We start from the raw sequence: 19,980 nt of genomic DNA, 5'->3' as shown, positions 1-19,980 counted from the left end.
CAAGAGGACTTGGACTCTATCAATCAGTGGTAACCTTGGCTGAGGGAAGATGTCCTTCCCAATTTCCCAAATGCTCTGTAGGAATGAAGGAGTGAGAGCAAAAGGGTATGGGTGTATGGGGGTGGGGGGCTATAGTCTGGATCTTCACTATCCCCAAACATCTGTGTGTTTGGGGATAGTGAGGTCTTTCGGTCACTTTGGTTCTTGAAGGAGATTCTGAGACTCCCAATCTCTTTCTCATCCTCTCACTTCCTCCTCCACATGGTCACATTATGATAGACTGCCTCACCACAGGACCCCAATCATACACTGGAACCTCTAAAGCTATGAGCTAAATAAAATTTTTCTTCTTATAAATTGATCATCCCAGGTATTTGTTGTAGTGATGGAAAACGGATTAACATGGAGGGAGTAGGGTGAGAATCCTAATAAAGATTAGACTGAATTTACTGAAACCTGGATGGAAAGGGTCCTGGAGTTAGATTTATTTGAATTAAGGAAAATTTTTATTGTGTGACATTTATTTCCTACATACCTAAGTTGAGGAGGAATAATTTATACTTGCTACAACAGTTCTTGACTAATGAGAACAAATACATGAATAGAACAAAACAAATCTTGCTCCATGCATGTATGCCAAGAAAACAGAACCTGAGATTAGAAACACAAGGGTGAACTTTCTCCTCCTCCCTAAACTCTTCATGTGGGTTTGCCATGTTCAATTTGCTGCTTGCTTCCCAGTCTCCACCAGGATTCATAATGAATCATAATAAATCCTAATGTGCAGTGGAATCAATATGTGCCCCCTGTGTGGTTCTGGGTAGGAGAAATGCTGCTAATGAGGGTGGGTTCAGCTCCAATTTGGTTGATGACCGGAGGAGCTGACTCCAGTCCTCGCCTCCCTGCGTTGGCAGAGGCACACACCCATTTCTTTCCCTCTCCCTCCTTCCAGCAGAGATTTCCCACAGAACCCCATGCGGTTCCAGAGGTGCCAAGGCTTGTTAGAGTCCCTGATTCCTCAGCCTGTGCTTTAGGACTTGAGTGTCTGCCTCGCCTGCTGGGTTGTGGCATGCAGAACTCGGCATAGCTTTTGAAATCTGGCCTCGAGTGCAGAACAGGGACAGCCTGTTCAGAGAGGGGAAGGGCTCCTTATTTGTTGTAGCTATGGGTGGCATAAGAGAAAAAAAAAATCTGTTAATTTGGCCATTATTAGGGCATAAACTTCCTATTTTCTTTTTGTCAGTTTTCCCCCTCAGGGCTCAAGGATATTGAGCTGAGGTTCAAGGTTAGAAGAATAAAATGATGGCAGCTTGATTAGTGACAAGCAGGAACATTATTTCTCATCATTCCTCAAGTCTATTTGAATTACATTCACTTTTACATCCATGAGTTTCAAGGGCTTGAAATGCTACAAACACTTTGAAGGGATCAACAAATTATTATAAAATCCTTGGGAAGGGACTTTGAAGGTCCTATCTAAATTCCTTGGCCTTAGCCATTCTTAAGCAAATTAAAAATCTCAGCCCACTTTTCTTCTAGATCCCCAGGGAATGAGATACCATATCTTCTCTAAATATATCTCACTGTAAAATTGTTCATTATGGCAGAAAAGTTCTCAGCACAAGTTTTCCCATTTATTTTATGTTTTTCTCCTCTAAAGTGAGTATGAATTTCTACCCAATAGATTGATCAAAATCTAGATTGAAAATCAGCCACTGGCAATTGTCACTTTGAATAAGTGGGGAAAAGTCAGTAGTTATCTTATTCATTTTAGTGGAAATACTCAAAGCCATGATGGCAACGGATACTACAAAAAAAAAATATTCTTACTCTCATAAGATGGAAATGATTTATCAACAATCATGATTTCATAGGAACACAGTTAAAATTTCCCAGACTAAATGCTTTCATGCCTAATAAACAGAAATATGCATGATGATGGTCTTTGCTTGTACGTGTTCCCATTTATTTTTCCTCCGTGAATCTATGTTGCTGTCATTTTGTCCTTCTTTTCTAGATTTTAATATCTAAGCTCTATTACAATTTTTGTATCAAATTAGAAACCAGAACTAAAAATTGGGCTAGGAAAACCAGGTGTTAATATTTACAGCAGTCATTTATTGAGCACCTGCTGGGATGTGCCAGATGCTGTACTAAGTTTTTGGGATGACAAAAATGGACAAGAGACATGCCCTGCTCTCTAGGAATCCACGATCTACATGTGATGGGGGACAGAGCAAGAAGATGGGCAGACACTAGATGCCATGACAGAGTGACATAGGAACATAGCAGAAGGGGTGAATGTGGGTCTATTAAAATCAGAGGAAGTGAGGGATTGGGATGGGCAAAGAGATTTTTGATTTTGAGACTCGGGACAGGTAGGAATGGGAGAAGATCAAATTTTAGCAAATATCAAAAAGGAATAGAAATTCATCTGATGGATTGAGTTATTTAAGAAAAATTACAAGTATTTTGGAATGGGTGGGACAGAAGGTCCACATGATATTATGGTGAATAAGAAGCCAGAAAAAAAATGAAAAATATGGAAGGATTTTCAGTTAGCAATGAAACAAGGATGAGGTTGGATCCCTTCAGGAAAGTCTCTGTTATATTGATAAGAATCTGATAAACAACAGTTAATTTTCTGAACTTGAGATCAAAAATGTTAGTTAAACATTTGCAACCTAAATCATTCTAATCTGCAAAGAGATCTCAAAGTTCTTCCCTACAGGTAAAAATGTCTACCTCATCGGATGAGAATGGTAGAGAATTTCCCTGTTCAGACTTATTTGTTGATAAGTATTGTCTTAATCCCTGAATAATTCCAATTTGGAAAAATCGTTGCTGAAAAAGAGAGAATGCCCAGATTGCATAGGAAGAGAGTCAGATGAACAAGATAGGCAGACTCCATGAAACTGTTTTTCTTAAAATTTGTTCTGTTCCTCAGAGTGATTTTGACTTCATTATCTTGATAAAGTGGCTTCTTATTAATGAGCATTGCAAGATGCACAGCTGACTTGAGTCAAGTCATTCCATTAAATGAAGAAAAGGCAAGATTTAGATTGTTTTCTTCATCAAATTATTCTCTAGAGGGTCAACCTTCTAAACGGCAGAGAAAATATTGAACAACATTGTCAGTTGAGAGCATCTGAAAAATGGCAAGTCTTCACAGTCTTGTGCAAAATGATCATGAATTGGTATCTGCAATTTGATATTTGGTCTTGATTGGTCGAGGCAGTAGAAAGTCTGCATGATTGGGCTGAACAGATGAGAGCATCCACAGAAGACAGTAAGATGTCGATAGACACATAGCCTGCTCAGAGAAATATTAATTTTCTGTTCAGGTCACAGGGTTTGAAGTTTCTCGATTAGTCTGTCACTTGTTCCCACTTCCCAAGATCCCTGGATAAAATTCTACAATGAATTTAACATAGAGTTGTTATCCCTCTCATGGGACAGTTATGGGCTCAATGATGGAAAATATCATGTCATGGTTATCCCAATGCATTGGATGATGGTGCAATGATCAAAAAAAGATGCCAGTGATGACAATTGAACGTCCCTTTGCCTTCCCAGCCTCCTTCATATATTCTCAGGCATAGGATGACAAAGGGAAGTCCACGAGTCACATGAAGAAAGACTGTAGCCATGAGGACACGATCAGGAGCTCCGACTGCCTGCACCCCAACCCATCACCTCACCCACTTTGTCCTCCTATTGTTCTACTCCATCTTCTTCCCAAAGTCCTGCTTGATGTCTCCTTGCGACCAAACCAATGCTTGACCCATGTCTGGCACAGAGCTGCTCAACTGGTTATTGAAATGATGGCCATTAGGTATTCTAAGCTAACAAAATTTAAGGGGATCTTCTTGAATGAGATAATATTTTCCTATGTGGATGGAAGAAGCGAGGTTTTGGATTCACACCAGTGTTGGTTTACATCCATTTGCCTCACTAAATGGATTTAAGACAAGGACATAATCTCTTTGAGCTGCCATCTTGTCAACTCTAAGAAAGGAAGACAGTTCCTACTTGAAAGGTTTTTGAATGTTTTAAAAGAGACAGCATATATAAAAGTGCCTTGCAGAATGCCTGGATCATAAGTAAATGCTTCCTTCCTCTGGTAATATCCTAGCAGTGCTGCCAAGCTCTCCTATGTGGCAGCTTTGGAATGACAAATCATGAGGAGTCACTAGTCTCTGATATGGTTGGATGACTTTAGGAGGTAGAGATAAATGGCAGCCATAGGAAGTGATAATGTTAGGAATTTTAAAAGGAAATGAAGGCTTCTATGGTTAACTTTCTTGGCTGGGTGTTTAAGAGGAAATTCAAGTTGTCTATTAATTATACTTACCAATGGGGTCTAATTGGCAACTACCCCAAAATGAATAAAACAAGCGGGAGTCAAGAGAGAAAAACGGCAGGCATCCTGTCAAAAAATAAAATCTTTGAAATTTCTACAACCCACTGGTTGGATACACATTTTTTAAAAGCAGATGGCTTACCCAATTTGTATATATTTTATAAGTGTGACTGCAACTCACAATGCACATTCAGACCTATGCAAAGAATCACGCAGCATTTCTTAAAGTCAAGATTAAACAGATTTTTAAAATCAACCTTCCCTTTATTGGAGGAAAAATCCTTTATAATTCTGTTTCAGCTTAAGGATAGTGAGGGGGTTAAAATTCAATGTCTGGCACTTAGTAAATCCTTAAGAAATGATAGTTGCTGTTTAATTAACTATAATGATAATTATGCATCTTCCAGTTCTGTGCCTTCCCAGACATAAGATCTAGATTCATCCCTAACCTCCTTTAAAAATAATTTTTCTGATTTCTGGAGAAATAAGTGTTCCATTCTCAAGGGATTAGCTACATATGACCTAAAAAACTACCCTTTCAGAGGCTTATCTAATGTTTTTCTTTTTAAAGATGAATTGAAACAAATGTCAATGTGTCATTCAACATGAATAATGTTATTTACTTGACTGGTTCTCTACATGTTACTCTTCTTTCATTGGCCAAGATATAGATATAGTCATATCTATATTGACATGTATAAAGTCATCAAAGCCATTTCAGTTACATAGGTTTCCTACCAAGTTGGTTCCTCTACACCACACTGAGAGACAAAGGCAATGGCGACATCATGTTTCTGGAGTTGCCAGCTGCTGTCTAAGCCATCTCATCTCAAATCTAGGCCTTGGAGGAGAATCCCATGGTCAAAAGCAGTGCTTTTTCTGCTGCTTTTTTGTTCCCTCCCTAGAAATAGCATTTAGGGAGGACTCCAGATCCTCAAGTTAGGTCTCTTGACCCTAGCTTCCTAGGATCATGGTAGACATCAAGGAGCAGCCTCAACCAGAAGCAGTTGTTGAGAGGTAGGAGTTGGGTGGTAGGTAGCTGGTTGGTGAGAGGCATGGTATCCAATTCTTGGTCCATTCCCCAGTGCCCATAACCTGGCAGAGTTGACCTCTAGTATTAATGTCCTTATTGGGAAAAGCACAAAGTAATATCCCTCAAAGCACAGGATGTAAAGGTTGGTTCCTTTGGATTCCTCAGACTTCATAAAATAACAAACCAAGAGTAACTATTGTACATTGTCCAGAAAGTTCCTAATTAGCCTGTTTCTAAGAACATATTCAGCTTGCAAACTCATCCCCCAGGCTGCTCTATAACTGTGTATGGCAATTAGACCACTTGCTAAATACTATAAGCAAAGCTTCAGATAGACAGAAACCACACACACCTTCCTGGAAATATGGCACAAGCATTTGTTAATGGAACTGAGCAAACAAACAAAAAATGGTTTAGCAACATCCTTCCTGCAGAGTGAACAGCATACGGGTATTTTCAGTTTATTTTACCCCCAGTTATCAAACCCTAATGAGCAGAAGTTTAAATGACATTTTAGTGAAGATCATCTAGGATAACATTAGTGGCAAAGTTAAAAATGGAAATGTCTAGATCAGAAGTATGTATTGATTATATCCATGGTTGTCTTGATATTTCATTAATTGCCCTTCAAGACACAGTAGAGAAAATGGGAAATGGTGCTAAGAATTTTTTCATTGAAATAAGGTTGATGCCCCACATATCCTACTTCTGTTGGTTGCTGAATTCTTAAGGAGTTATACCAAAGAGTAAGAAAGTGCCACCCAAAACTAAGATAGCAACAAAAGGCTGAAGAAAGACTAGCAGACTAGGAGTTTTCAGTTCAGGTTCAAGTTAATTCATTGAATGAGTTGAGGCAGGAGACTTGACCTTTTCTAAGTGACTTTCCTATTTACAAAATTAAAGCAACAAACTAGATGAAAAGAAAATTATAAATACACACTTTCTGTTGTTTGATTCTATATTCTGCTTTAACATCTCCTTAAAAGAAATCTGTCAGCATAAGCAAAAGGAAACAATGAAATATGTATATCTTTCCCTTATGATTTTGATGATTCTATTTCCTGAAAGAGAACTCTAGTTCAAGTGTCCTCTTTATTCATGCCTGTAGCTGAAATTTTGTTTATGCTGACAGAAGATTAAAAAAATTAACAAAAGTAAAATAAGTTTAGATTATATGCAGTAGACTAAATTTCTGGTTGTTGGAAGCTTCCACCCATCGTGTGGCTGGCAATCCATCGCCCCCATTCTGCCTGTCAAATCTTACTTGAAATCCTTCTGACAAGGCACTCCCATGAATTTTCAACCCAGAAATGTTTGAATTACCATTGTACTTTATATGACTAAAAGACTTTAAACACTTGCTGGTCTATAATGCATATCTTTTCATACAGAGAGGCTGTAGAGCAGAGCAGTCCTGGCATTGGCTTAGACATAGACTCCTTGGGTTTGCCACTTACTAAAGTCTGACCTTGGACCTATTACTTGGTCGGTCTCTCTCTCTCTCTCTCTCCTCTCTCTCTCTCTCTCTCTTTTAAATTGGTAAATGGGAAAAATAATGGTACCTGCTTCATGTTCGTGTTAGGATTAAATACGGTGTTGCTTATAAATTATTTAGGGTAGCACTCATAAATTGCCAATCATTATTAACTTATTTGTAAAACTAAGTTCTTCAAGTACACAGCTATGTCTTATTTATCTTGTAACCCCTACAGTGCTTTGTATATTGTAGGCCCACAAGTAAATACTTCTTAAAGAAAGAGCCCTAAAGTATTGTCAAGGGGAAATATAACAGAGAGCAATCACTATTTGAGATTTCAAGTTCTTGTTTTGACCACATTTTGAAAAAGTTAAGAAATTGACATACATTTTGCCCGCAAAGATAAGGTCTTAAAAAATATAGTGAAGTAAAGAGTGTCCTGAAGCTACTTTTTCACAGTGAGCATATGGACAATGTTCAACGTGAAATAGCTGTTGAGTGGGCTGCACCATATTGGGGAGAAGGAGCTGGTCTTTGGGTTGCCTAGGAACTTGACCAAGGGAAAATGAACAGTTTGAGCTGCACTAGATTGTTCTCATGGTAGGGACATAAACAGGGAATTTTAGGTCTACTTGTAGTAGATAAGGATGGTGAATAAATTTAGGCTGTCTTGTCATTCACCAGCTTCAAAAAGGTCTCAGTATTGGCCCTTATCAAATCTAACACAAAATCTGTTACCATGGTCTTAATAATTTGTACACCTATTCTTTATAATCATTTGAGAAAATTGTTCTGTGTCCTTACCCAACCTCTCTACTCTTAGTTTTCCTGACTTGAATTTTTAATAGGAGTAAAGAATTGCCAGAAGTTTGGTGAAACTTTATTGAACACAGCTGGACAGGTTCCTTACCTACAGGTCAAGAATGATAGGGGCCACCCCTGGGAGTGGGTGGGGAAAGAAAACTGGGACGTCTTAGGAAGATGAACAAGTTGCAAGATCTAATGTGCAACATACAATTTGAGGACCATAGCTAATAATGGTGTACTGAATTCAGGATTTTTGCTAAATGAGTAGATTACGGCTATTCCTGCCATAGAGGGAAAATGGGTAACTGCATAACATTATGGGATGTTAATTTGTCCCACTACAGTACTATTTTACTACATATGTGGCTTATAGCATCATTTTGTATAAATATGTACATTAATTTTAAATTTTTTTAAATAAGATACACATATACTTGTGAGAGGAAGACCCCAAACTCCCACACAAGACAGCCTGACTACTTCCAAAGGTGTGTTCTTTTACAAAAGTAATACCTTTTCACTCTAAAAGTCAACATCAAGAAGTTTTTGAAGATATAAAGAATATCACTTCTTGTCTTCCCCTCCACAACCTAAATCTCACTATAAATATGACTTGTTCAAGCATATAAATGTGATTATACATTTGTTTAATATAGTTGTTATACAATAGACTTTATACAAACACACACATTTATTTTAGTTGTAAATAGACACAATTCCTTTATTTCATTTATTTGTATGTGGTGCTGAGGATTGAACCCAGGGCCTCACACATGCTAGGCAAGCACTCTACTGCTGAGCTACAACCCCAGCCCTGTACAGTAGACTTTTAAGAAAAGAAAAACATATCCTCTTAAATTTCTATGAGTTCAAAGCTTTTGCATTATTCATAATACTTTTAGAATATTTCACTATACATCTACATATAACTTGAACTATTTGCTATTGATGAATCATTGGGTTATTTCCATTTGTTACTAAAAAATATAATATTGCATACATACACAGAATAAATTCCTAGAGGTAAAATTACAGGGCTCAAGGGCATGCACATTTAAAATTTGACAGAGGTAGCAAAACTATCTTTCACATGTTGTTGTCTATAATTACCCCAAATAGTCACATATTTCCATATATACTGACACTAGATATTTTCAACTTTTGGTTTTTGCCAATTTGATAGGTTAAACATTTCATTGTCAAATGAAGCTGAGCATTTGTATTTTGTTTCTTGTGAAGATCTTGTTGGTATATTTTATCTATTTTCCCAAAGGGCTTCTCACACTTTTCTTTTTGATTTGTAAATACTCTTTGCATATAATGGAAATTATCCCATTGTTATGGTTATAATATTTTCTTGACTTAGTCATTTGTATTTTAAAATTATTTATTTTCCAATGGGATTTATGAATATTATTATAGGAACTTGTGTGAATGAACAAGTCCCAATTTTGATTTAGGTTAAACATCCCTAATCTGAAAATTTTACATCCAAAAAAATTTTCAAATCTGAATCGTTTCACTTACTAGTATTTAAGACAATAATACTCAACATGATAGTGATGGGAAAAAAATACTAGACCAAAATAGAGCAAAGAAATTGTTGTACAATAGAGTATCCAGAGAGCAAAAGCAAAATTTATTTGCAAAGTTCTTGCTTATGGTTTCATTAAATCCGTAAGGCAATTCGTTCTCCTAGTTTTTTTTTTTTTTTAACTCTCCAAGGTAAAAGGGAAACCCCAATTGTCTATAAATCATCTAAATCTACCATTTGGGTTTTATTGATTATACAAACTAAAATAAAAATAGGGTTGGATCAATGACACATGTGTTAAAGATGTCAATGGTGCTCTTTAATCTATGTCAAATTTTTAGGGTAAGTGGGTGTCAAAATTTAACAATAGGAAAATGCTAATACATACCAGGGATCTACTACAGTCCAGGGAAATAAATGGCATGTACTAGAAATGGAATGTAAATTTTTGAAAAACAGTACCTCATGGTGTTTTACTTCATGAATTTATTCATTCACTCGAGATTTATATTTCTACCCTGTCTCTTATGTCCAAAATAAATCTCAGTAATTTGTAGATCAAAAAATTAGCATTTTCTGGTTATTCAATTTCAAACTCCATTCTGTTAGAATCTTGATTTATTAAAATAGTCCCTGGGCAACGTTGTCACGGATTAGATTCTCCATCTCCCTCCCTGGCCCATGGGTAAAGCAGCTATATCTCTGGGCCCTTGTATCTTCTCCCACATTAGCTAATAACTGTGCACTGCAGGATTTTTCTGAGAACCCAGTACTCTGACAGGAAAACTCCCAGCCTTGAGCATATTCCTGGATTCACTGAGCCCAAAATATACAAAGCAGTGGTGCTAAAAACAGCTGCTGCTGAATTCGAAATTCTGATCTGATTTACTTCATAAGTTAATTCTACCTGGTAAGCAGGTCAGTGTGTCTCTTCAAATGAAAAAGGACTTTCCGACAGCCATTATGGCAGAGAATCGATTCAAGTTCTTTTACAGTTTTCAAATATGCTGGGAGCTCTAAGGCGGACGACTTTGGTTTTCACCCAGGAGATCACTGGTTCAAGATTCAGCACCAATGAATTCTGGAGGAACTTCCTGATAGCAAATTATATTAGGATTTAAAGAAGTATCAGAGCTGACATCTATCTTGTGCTTTAAATTTAAGTTATCAGAGTTTTTGGAGGTTGTCAAATATTTTGTATCGTATTGCCACTGTGAAAGAAGTGATGTTTCTTTTACATAAATCTTTAACTGAGGATATACTCCAAGTAGTATTTCCTAAGGGATGCTGTTGGTGTTTGGGTGAGGCAGTTCTTCAGGTGAAAATGTCTTGCATATAATAGAAGGCGGACATTCCTGCTCCCTCTCCTATGCCATGAATAAGCACCAGAAATTATCATCCTAAATCTTCTCTCATATTTTTAAAGGCATCCTATAGGAAACCAAGTCTCCCTAGTTAAGAACAATACTACAATCATATTTTAGGATTATCACCAAGAAATGTGGTGAAGGAACCAGAGTGTAAATGAGACATATATAAGTACTTACTTGTGACTAAGTACAACAAAACCTCTCTGCAACAAAATGCTTTACATTGGTGTGTGTGTATGTGTGTGTGTGTGTGTGATCTCTCAAACACATACCAATTTAAAGTCCAGTTTAGTTTAGCCAAGTGGATTTTACCAACCTCCAGTAACCAACTGGACTTTACTGATTTACCTTGTGTAACACATGTTCACAGTATTCACATATCATATATCTCCAAGCAAAGGGGAAATACTTATTCCCCATTCCCCTGTTCCACCCACTGACCCCTAGCAACAAAATCCCCATAACTTATTCTGTCCTACTGGGAACCAATCTGATCATTTTTGTTAGTTTGTGTGAATAAGCACATAATTATATGAATAGGTGCTGGCTTGGGGACTTCATGATAAAATATTTTTCCATAGACTTCTAAATTCCAATATGCTCAAATACCAAGTTTGATTGTATTTTATGAATTCTGCAATCATTTCTGCTCCTTATTTACTTGGAAATAAATGCCAAGCTCATTTTAATCTTCTTTAGAGGAGAGTACTCTAGACAGCCTCATCAGGTGAGACCACACTTAAATGTCAGATGTTACTCTGGGGCAAAGAAAGAACAGCATCAAAGTCTCTTCCAAGTGAACTTTGAAGGTGGAAAAAGCACTGGCTCTGGAAATCCAAGCCTATCCAGACACCCCCATCAACTAACATCACAAAAAAATATGTATCTGTAAGGTCTGCAGGAAGGAATAATCTTAGACTGGATTTAATTTGACATAGAGTTCCTTTTCAAGCAGGGAGACAGTCAGAAGACTCTAGCTTCTTAAAGGAATTTTCTGCATGTGCAGTTGATGTTTACAATATTATTAGATGTGCAATCCAAATAAAATTTCCATCTGGCCAAATCTAAATGACAGGCAAATACAAACAATATCTTAAACAATACAAAATATTTGTAGTATCCTTTTGGAATAAAGTGGTAAATTATAAGAAAATCTAGTACTAGACTGAATCTTAATTTTCAAGATCAACTCTGGGATAATGCACATTCAGCCCCAATTCTGGCACCTGCAATCCCACAGATGTATCCTGTTACTCTTAAATACTTAGAATCTGAATCTGCAAGGAAAGCTTATATTTCTCATTATATTGTTTACTCCAGCTGGAGTGACAACTACAGCCTAGAGTATATTTTCAACAGTATTACAGAAAAAGACAGTTTTCTGATTATCACTGCAGTGACCACAAAATTGTTCAATTACTCTTTGATAAGCAATGTCAATAGAGACTTGATGACATGGGCCAGGGTATAATTTCAAGCCTCTATTTCCCCTTGGGGACTTCTCCATAACTACAGGATTTGTGGCTTCTTCAATACCAGAATGAGGGTCTAAATTAACCTAGTGAAGATATTCTAACGAATGCCCTAGACTTCAGGTGAGAGGTCTGAGTCTTAGGGTAGAACCTGTGACAGTCTGATGGTGTCCTCTGGGGTACATGTACCCCTGAGAAGGCACAAAGAGAACCAATGTCCTGAACTTCCATATGGCAGAATCCTTTCCTAGGTTGACTTTCTCACAAGACTGAGAGGAATTACCAATCTTGTTCACAGATGCAGACATCAAAACCTAAGAGAAATACAATAACTTGCCTGAGGTCATGAGACATGATGATCTGAATTCCTGGGTCCACTTGCCTCTGTCAATTTATAGGACTTGGAATAGACATCCCCCCCTTTTTTTTCCCCTAAAGATATAATCTTCCTTTCAAACTCTTAGAGGGCAAATCACAATTGGTGGGGCTTTTTCTAACCTTCATTTTAAGAATTGTAATGTTAACATTTGTTTTAGATGGTTTCCACTCAGCTGAGAGTAGAATTGTGTACTAGAAAAGATGATCACCAAACTTTAAAGATAAACTTTAACATGTTTTTGAGTCAATATTCATACCTTTTTTGAGCACATTATTGTTAATTCAATGCATGTATACAATGTGTAGTAATCAAGTCAGAGGAGTCATCTCACCTTTTCAAACATTAACCGTTTTTTTTGTGTGTGTGTGTGTGTGTGTATGTGTGTGTGTGGAAGTTTAGATTCTTCTCGTCATCTTAAAATACATCAGATTGTTTGAACAAATAGTTACCCTACTGTGTCATAGAAAACCAGAATTAAATCCCTCCTCACTGTGTTTTGATGCTCCTGAAATGTGTCTTATTTTTAAAAAGATCTGTTAAAAAATGCTTGGATCAACATTTGTTGTTACATTGCTACTGAGTTAAGGAGATGGTTGTAAAATTGAGCCTATGTGTGGCCAACACAAGTTGAAAAAAAATACTTTAGTACTGAAATGTGTATGGATGAAATGATATGCTGTCTGGGTTTCATTAATTTCCATAGAGGAGGGAAGTGGTGGGTTTACATATCCAGGAAATAAACCTGGGCATAGGTTGATGAATACAGAGGCTAGGTGATAGTTTTAGGTTATATGTCAACTAGCAGTACTGTGCCTGCCATGTAATTTATATAACTAATAGTCATAGTAATACCCTGGCCATGATAATGTGCTCTAGTTTTGGCATGTTTGGAATTTAATAATGTTTACAAAATGTATGATGGGGTCTTAAAGCTTCATCAAGCACTTGGATGCTGCTTTCTGGAGTAGCCCATATATATTTTCTATCTTGAATTCTACCATGTTTTATTACCTCTTCTGCTGCCATCCTTATTCAAACCACTGTCCTCTTTCCCCGGCAACACTTCAGTAGCCTGCTAAGAGCATCTCCTTGCTTTTAATCTTATCCCTGACCACATTTTAACCTCTAGATTAGAATTTCAGTGACTTTTTTTTTAAGGGAGATACTATAAATTGCCAGATCCAAACTCATTATAACAAAATCTAAGTTTTTACCAAGCATTTCCTGCTTTTCATTGAACTCTTGAACTTCTGTCCTTGTTTTAATTCTCCATGGAATGCTCTTTCCAGTCCCTGCCCCCCCACCACCACCACCATATCTGTCAGGCCTCTGCTTCAATGTGATCTCCTCATTAGAGGCTCTTCCTATCACCTGATGTAAATGATTCTCTGAAACACATAAGCATGCATGCAGACATATATCTCGAGATCTTGATTTTTTAATAGCACTTTTTACTATCAGACATCACATATTTTCTTATTTATTACTGTTTATCTTTTACTTAAGATCAATGAATTAAACAATTGTTGCTGTTACTTTCTACACCTTAACTATTACTGGTACATGAGCTCAGTAAATATTTATTTATGGAAGAGAAGATTGGCCTTGTTCCTTACATATTAAATTTGAAGTTTAAAAATTGCAGATAGTGTTCTAAAGCAGGTAGCTGTTCATGTCTAAAAGGTTTCTCTTTTATAAACAAAGCCCATCAGTAATCCCTTACAATGCTCACTATTGACTGTCAACAGTAGGAATGGGTGGGGAGAAGGGGAGAGAATGAGGTAATGAATGCCAGAGTGCTGAGAAAAATGGAGACCATTGGCACTTGTAATATGTTATTATTAATAATTGGAGTGTTGATGAGAAAGAGCTTATGGGTGTCCTGAGGGGGATTCACTTTATATTTAAGGGAAATACCATCCAGAGGATTATGTCATCTATGTAAGAAAAGAGGATTATGGGTAGGTTACTGCCACATGCAGGTCACCACTAGTGATGAGGTCTGGCACTTTATTGAGGAAAGTGTCATATGTGTGCAGATGTCCTGGGGATGTCCTAAGGGTGAGGAGGTAGAGAATATGATCATGGCTCTAATTTGCAGGAAATTGAGTTTCACAGTTGTACTTTAGATTTCCTAAACTTTTAAAGCAAGAAATGAAAATGTAAATGGGATATTCATTTTTTTTGTTTATTTTTCAGAATTTATTTTAAAAGGAAAAAAATGGAAGGAAATATATCTTAACAAGATTCTGCATAGGACTGCTATTTCTCTAAAATTTAATAATTTCTCTACGTGTCACTATGTAAATGGAATTTTTAGAATAAACTCATCAGAATAAAATTTAATTTTTGAAAGAACCACATTATTGCTAATTATGATATAAAGAAAAAAATGTCTAGAAAGTAAAAGTGCTGCTCTAAATATTGGCTGAGGAGGGTTGCATCAAGGGTTTGTATTCTTAGGCTGTTTTGTGTGATGACCAGGTTCACTTTTGCCCATCGTCTCAGTTCTGTTCTATAGGTTTCTATGTTCTCTGTGGGCTCTTTGCTGATAGCTGGAGACCTGTATGTCAGTGAGTCTGGATCACCTTTACACTGTGAGGAGCTTGCTCCCCTCCTTGCCTGGTGGACTGACTACCGTAATAAGGGAAACAGAATCAATGAGTATCTTATGAGTTCATCTCTCAGTTTTTCCAAGACCAAGGGTGCTCAGGGACATGGGACTTTCTGTGCTAAACCTGCCACAGTTCCAGGCAAACTGGGATGAGTTGTTTGCTTGCCACCCTTAAGTTCAGGGATAGAACTGGGGTAGGAGCCGAATCACACACCATTTACTACAGCTCATGGGCAAATTCCTCACCCTGTACCACTTAACATCCTATGACTTTAATCTCTGTTGATTTCTGGAACCTTCCTCTATTTAATTTCATTACTGAATGGTAGCCTATGGGTTTCTTTGATGCCTCAAAGACAGTCACCAAAGTGCCCTAGTTTGAGCCTTGCCCCTACTTTACACCTTAGACCCCAGATTAGTCCCCACTTATCATGTGCCCATATGCTGCTACTTGTCTCCATGGGTTAGCAAGGACCTAGCGTCTACACAAATGGGATGCGATATGTCCATGATGATCTGCCTACCCACAGACTAGCATTTGGTGCCATGTCTTCCAACATTCCTGATGTCCCAACCATCTGCTCTGGCCTGCTCTTCACATTCCAGGCTGCTGAGCTCTGCTCCTCACTGAGGCCAGGCCACTGTCCATGAGCCTCCCTGGATCTCCTCTGCAGACTACTCACACTTCTGCAAGCTTTGGAGAAAGGTGTACCTTGAGGTACATAAAGTCCATCACAAAGGTGTCCTCCCTGGGATGATCAATTAGAAAAGGGCACCTTTCCTCTGGGAACTCTGTAAGGTACAAGGCTTGACTAACAGAGCCCTGACTGGGTTTTAACTCCAGCTTACATCCCTTTGATGGAAGCTTAAGTTACATACCCACACACCCAGCTCTGCTCCCACACTACTGACTAGCTGGCCCAGGCACCAGCAAGCCCTAGCATAATGAAGGTGGTTTGCCTGTCTAAACAGATTTTTCTCATCACTGAGTTCCTAACTAGACCCTTTATTCTTTTTGTTTTCCTGCTTCTGTGCCTTTTAGCTCTCATTCCTAACCTGATGGTAAAAGAAAAGATTCAGTCTGTAAAAACCTAAGTAGATAACACGAATTGCATAACGTTTACAACTAATTGCCCATTCTATCAAATATTGTAACAAAATTCAGTTTTAGTATTGATAGCAAAACCTGCCACCCATTGATAAGATTGTGTCATTGCATTTGATCTCTGCTGGCCTCTGAATCAGTTTTCTAGGCTTTTCTATTCTTTTTATCCATAAAACATTCACCTTGACCTATTACTCTGTTTCTTCTTTCCAAAGACATTTCAGGAAGGGAGTTTTCTAATACAACTTTTACTTCAGATCTAGGCCCAAAGACAGTACTCCAGAATTCACTGTGAAAAGAATGAAAGTGTAAAACTTGGCTACTAAGCAGCAGTAATTCCCCAAACACCCAAAGACGAGAGTAGAGGAAGGAGAAGTTGTGGTCTGGTGGGTCTACCGTCCCAACTGTGGCAGGAAGGCCACTGTACCAAGGGGGAAACCCATTTGGAATAGATGCAGGAAAAATATCAGAGTAAAGAAAAGTGATTTGGGCACACTGAGCCACATTACACTGGAGTTTTGAAATCTTTACTCCACACACTTCAGATAGAGCCCTAATAACCAGAATATACAAAGAACTCAAAAAATTAGACAATAAGATAACAAATAACCCAATCAATAAATGGGCCAAGGACCTGAATAGACACTTCTCAGAGGAGGACATACAATCAATCAACAAGTACATGAAAAAATGCTCACCATCGCTAGCAGTCAGAGAAATGCAAATCAAAACTACCCTAAGATACCATCTCACTCCAGTAAGACTGGCAGCCATTAGGAAGTCAAACAACAATAAGTGCTGGAGAGGATGTGGGGAAAAGGGCACTCTTGTTCATTGCTGGTGGGACTGCAAATTGGTGCAGCCAATTTGGAAAGCAGTATGGAGATTTCTCGGAAAGCTGGGAATGGAACCACCATTTGACCCAGCTATTCCCCTTCTCGGTCTATTCCCTAAAGCCCTAACAAGAGCATGCTACAGGGACACTGCTACATCGATGTTCATAGCAGCTCAATTCACGATAGCAAGACTGTGGAACCAGCCTAGATGCCCTTCAATAGATGAATGGATAAAAAAAATGTGGCATTTATATACTATGGAGTATTATTCTGCATTAAAAAATGACAAAATCATAGAATTTGGAGGAAAATGGATGGCATTAGAGCAGATTATGCTAAGTGAAGCTAGTCAATCTTTAAAAAACAAATACCAAATGACTCCTTTGATATAAGGGGAGTAAATAAGGACAGGGTAGGGACGAAGAGCTTGAGAAGAAGATTTACATTAAACAGGGATGAGAGGTGGGAGGGAAAGGGAGTGAGAAGGGAAATTGCATGGAAATGGAAGGCGATCCTCAGGGTTATACAAAATGTCATATAAGAGGAAAGGAGGGGCAAGACAAGATAATACAAATGGAAGAAATGATTTACAGTAGAAGGGGTAGAGAAAGAAAAGGGGAGGGGAGGGGAGGGGAGGGGAGGGGAGGGGGGATAGTAGAGAATAGGACAGACAGCAGAATACATCAGACACTAGAAAGGCAATATGTCAAGCAATGGAAGGGAAACTGATATGATACAGCAATTTGTATATGGGGTAAAAGGGGGAGTTCATAATCCACGTGAATCAAACTGTGTAATATGATGTATTATGAACTATGTAATGTTATGAACGACCAATAAAAAAAAAAAAAGAAAACTAATGCATGTAAAGAGAATCTTTTAGTATTTGGAATTGCAGGCTTTGGGATGTCAATCAATTAGAGCCAAGTTTCCTTGAGGGGGACACATCATACCATCAAGTTTGAACTTGTCATGAAGCCTGGAGTGGTACTTTGAAAAGAAACTGAATTTTATTTTGTGAGGATGGACAGTAGATTGATCACATTTAAACGTAAGCTGCTTAGTGATCTGAGGAGCATTGTTGTTGGTACTCTTTTACACTTAAATGTTCACACAAAAAATACAACATAAAGCCCATCAGCCATTTAAGGGATGTTATTAATGTAACCAGTAGATATGTATTATGTGATGCACATAAATAAACACATGTACCTAAACATATATCTAGAGACAATATGAACATAGAATTATGAGATGAGTTAAAATTTCATCGAGATGGTTTTGCATGATGCTTTAGCTTAGGGGATGTTCAGTGCCCTTGAAATGCCTTTGCGTAGCTAGATCTGTGCAATGATCAAAATACTGTCTTTCCTTTTTCTTTTTTTAGCCACTAGAAAAGCTTAATAGAGTAAAAAAAAAAAAAAATTCTCCAGGGTAACTTTTTCTCCTTGGAGTCCTAGGAAAAGGATGTAAAAAAAAAAAAAAAGTTTGGAGGGAAAGCATAGCTGCATTGACATACCCCTCATGGGGTTGAAATGTTCTGCATAATAAATGGGCTTGGGCCTAGTTATTCCATCATCAGTTCTTTTGCCTCCATTGCCCTCCTCTGGATCACTGTCTCTCATTTGAACCACTGGCCCAGGAGAAAACATGATCCGTGTTTACAATTTGCTCAAGTTTATGTATTACTGCTGCATGATATATAATTTTACTTTCTGTGTACTTTCTACAAGGCATGACAGTGGGACAGTGGGCAACTTACTTGTGTTTATCTTCTGAAGTGAAATATGCTTTTCCAGTTGTCTCCGAAGTTTCACTTCGGCTCCGTATTTTCCAGTCGTGCCATTGTCAGCCAGGATGAAATGGGAATGCATGCTGTTGAGAACAGTGAGCTTGCTCATGGGATTGGACATGGTTTGGTATGGCCGGACTACCTGCAGGGAATCAAAAGGAAAAGGCAGAAGTTAGAAAGGCAAACAAGATATGAAAAGGAGAACTGGAAAGGGAGAAAAAACATCCATTCTTTGGTACAGTGGAAGTGTAGTCTGCATTCTCAGAATTGCTTCGGGTAGAAGCAAGATTTATGGTAAGAGTTCCATTCAAAGCAAGACTGTGCTTAAAAGCTTTACAGAAATGAGTTTATGCTTTTTTGCTCTAAAAAAATGATTAGCAGATGATTGTTTCATTTTGATCTTTTATTTGTCAATGAACCAAAAATAATCTTTAGTTATCTTGTTTTTCTTCTTGTTAATAATTTAATTAATTCATTGGTACTTTATAATCCTATCCTATATAATGGGTTCATTGCAACATATTCCTACATACACATTCATGTGACTATTTCAATAGTCATAGCAAAATCACAATTCTGAAGCAAGCAGAGGGTCTAGGGATGGAGAAAATATGTTCTTCTCTATCAATCCCATTCAGCAATCTAAAGGCCTGTTATTTAAAATAAACACTGTTCTTAGTAGATACCTTATTTAACTGTGAAATAGCTTGAATATAGAATAACTGCCTCTTGAGACAAATATAGATCGGTCTCCAAATGTTCACCTCTAGCTTATTCTACTTTTTCTTGATTTTTACTTTCATGGTGAATTACAGTAGCTAAAATAGAACAATTTCAGTGTGGTCTCTCAGATTGGGGTATAAAAAGATAATCAACATATATTGTGACCTAGTTGCTTTATGTACATTCTCTTTATTCTTTGCAACAATCCCTGTAAGTTTCATGCTATGTTCATTTTATAGATGAAGAAACTGAAAAATGGACAGATAAATTGGAAATTTACACCCAGATCTGCCTGATTCCAAAATCTGTACTTTTTCCACACTGCTTAGATCCAATGGAAACATAAGGTGATGTGTTGGAAATCCAGTACTAACATATTTGGATAGAAACTTCACTCAAATCTAGGAAAGGGAACATTTAACAGGCTCACTGCTACATGGTCTCAGTACAGCAATCAGCGTACTGAATCATGGAA

At 37.6% G+C, this 19,980-nt stretch overlaps 1 protein-coding gene across 23 annotated transcripts in view; it reads right to left on the bottom strand.

The window, feature by feature from the left end:
* Window positions 1-19,980, bottom strand: part of Trpm3 (transient receptor potential cation channel subfamily M member 3) — an 814,506-nt gene that overhangs the window by 225,619 nt on the left and 568,907 nt on the right. For 17 of the 23 annotated variants that reach the window (XM_026389224.2, XM_026389227.2, XM_026389223.2 and 14 more), the window contains exon 6: window positions 18,753-18,924. In XM_026389224.2, the coding sequence (XP_026245009.2) occupies window positions 18,753-18,924 (172 nt within the window). Of the gene's footprint in view, window positions 1-4,354; window positions 4,430-18,752; window positions 18,925-19,980 lie in introns of all 23 variants that reach the window. The other 6 variants (XM_026389215.2, XM_026389216.2, XM_026389217.2 and 3 more) reach the window with 1 other exon arrangement.

Source organism: Urocitellus parryii, chromosome 4 (assembly GCF_045843805.1).
Source record: "Urocitellus parryii isolate mUroPar1 chromosome 4, mUroPar1.hap1, whole genome shotgun sequence".
Lineage (NCBI taxonomy): Eukaryota > Metazoa > Chordata > Mammalia > Rodentia > Sciuridae > Urocitellus > Urocitellus parryii.
The sequence above is the reverse complement of the archived record's forward strand: the minus strand, read 5'-3'. Positions and strand labels throughout refer to the sequence as shown.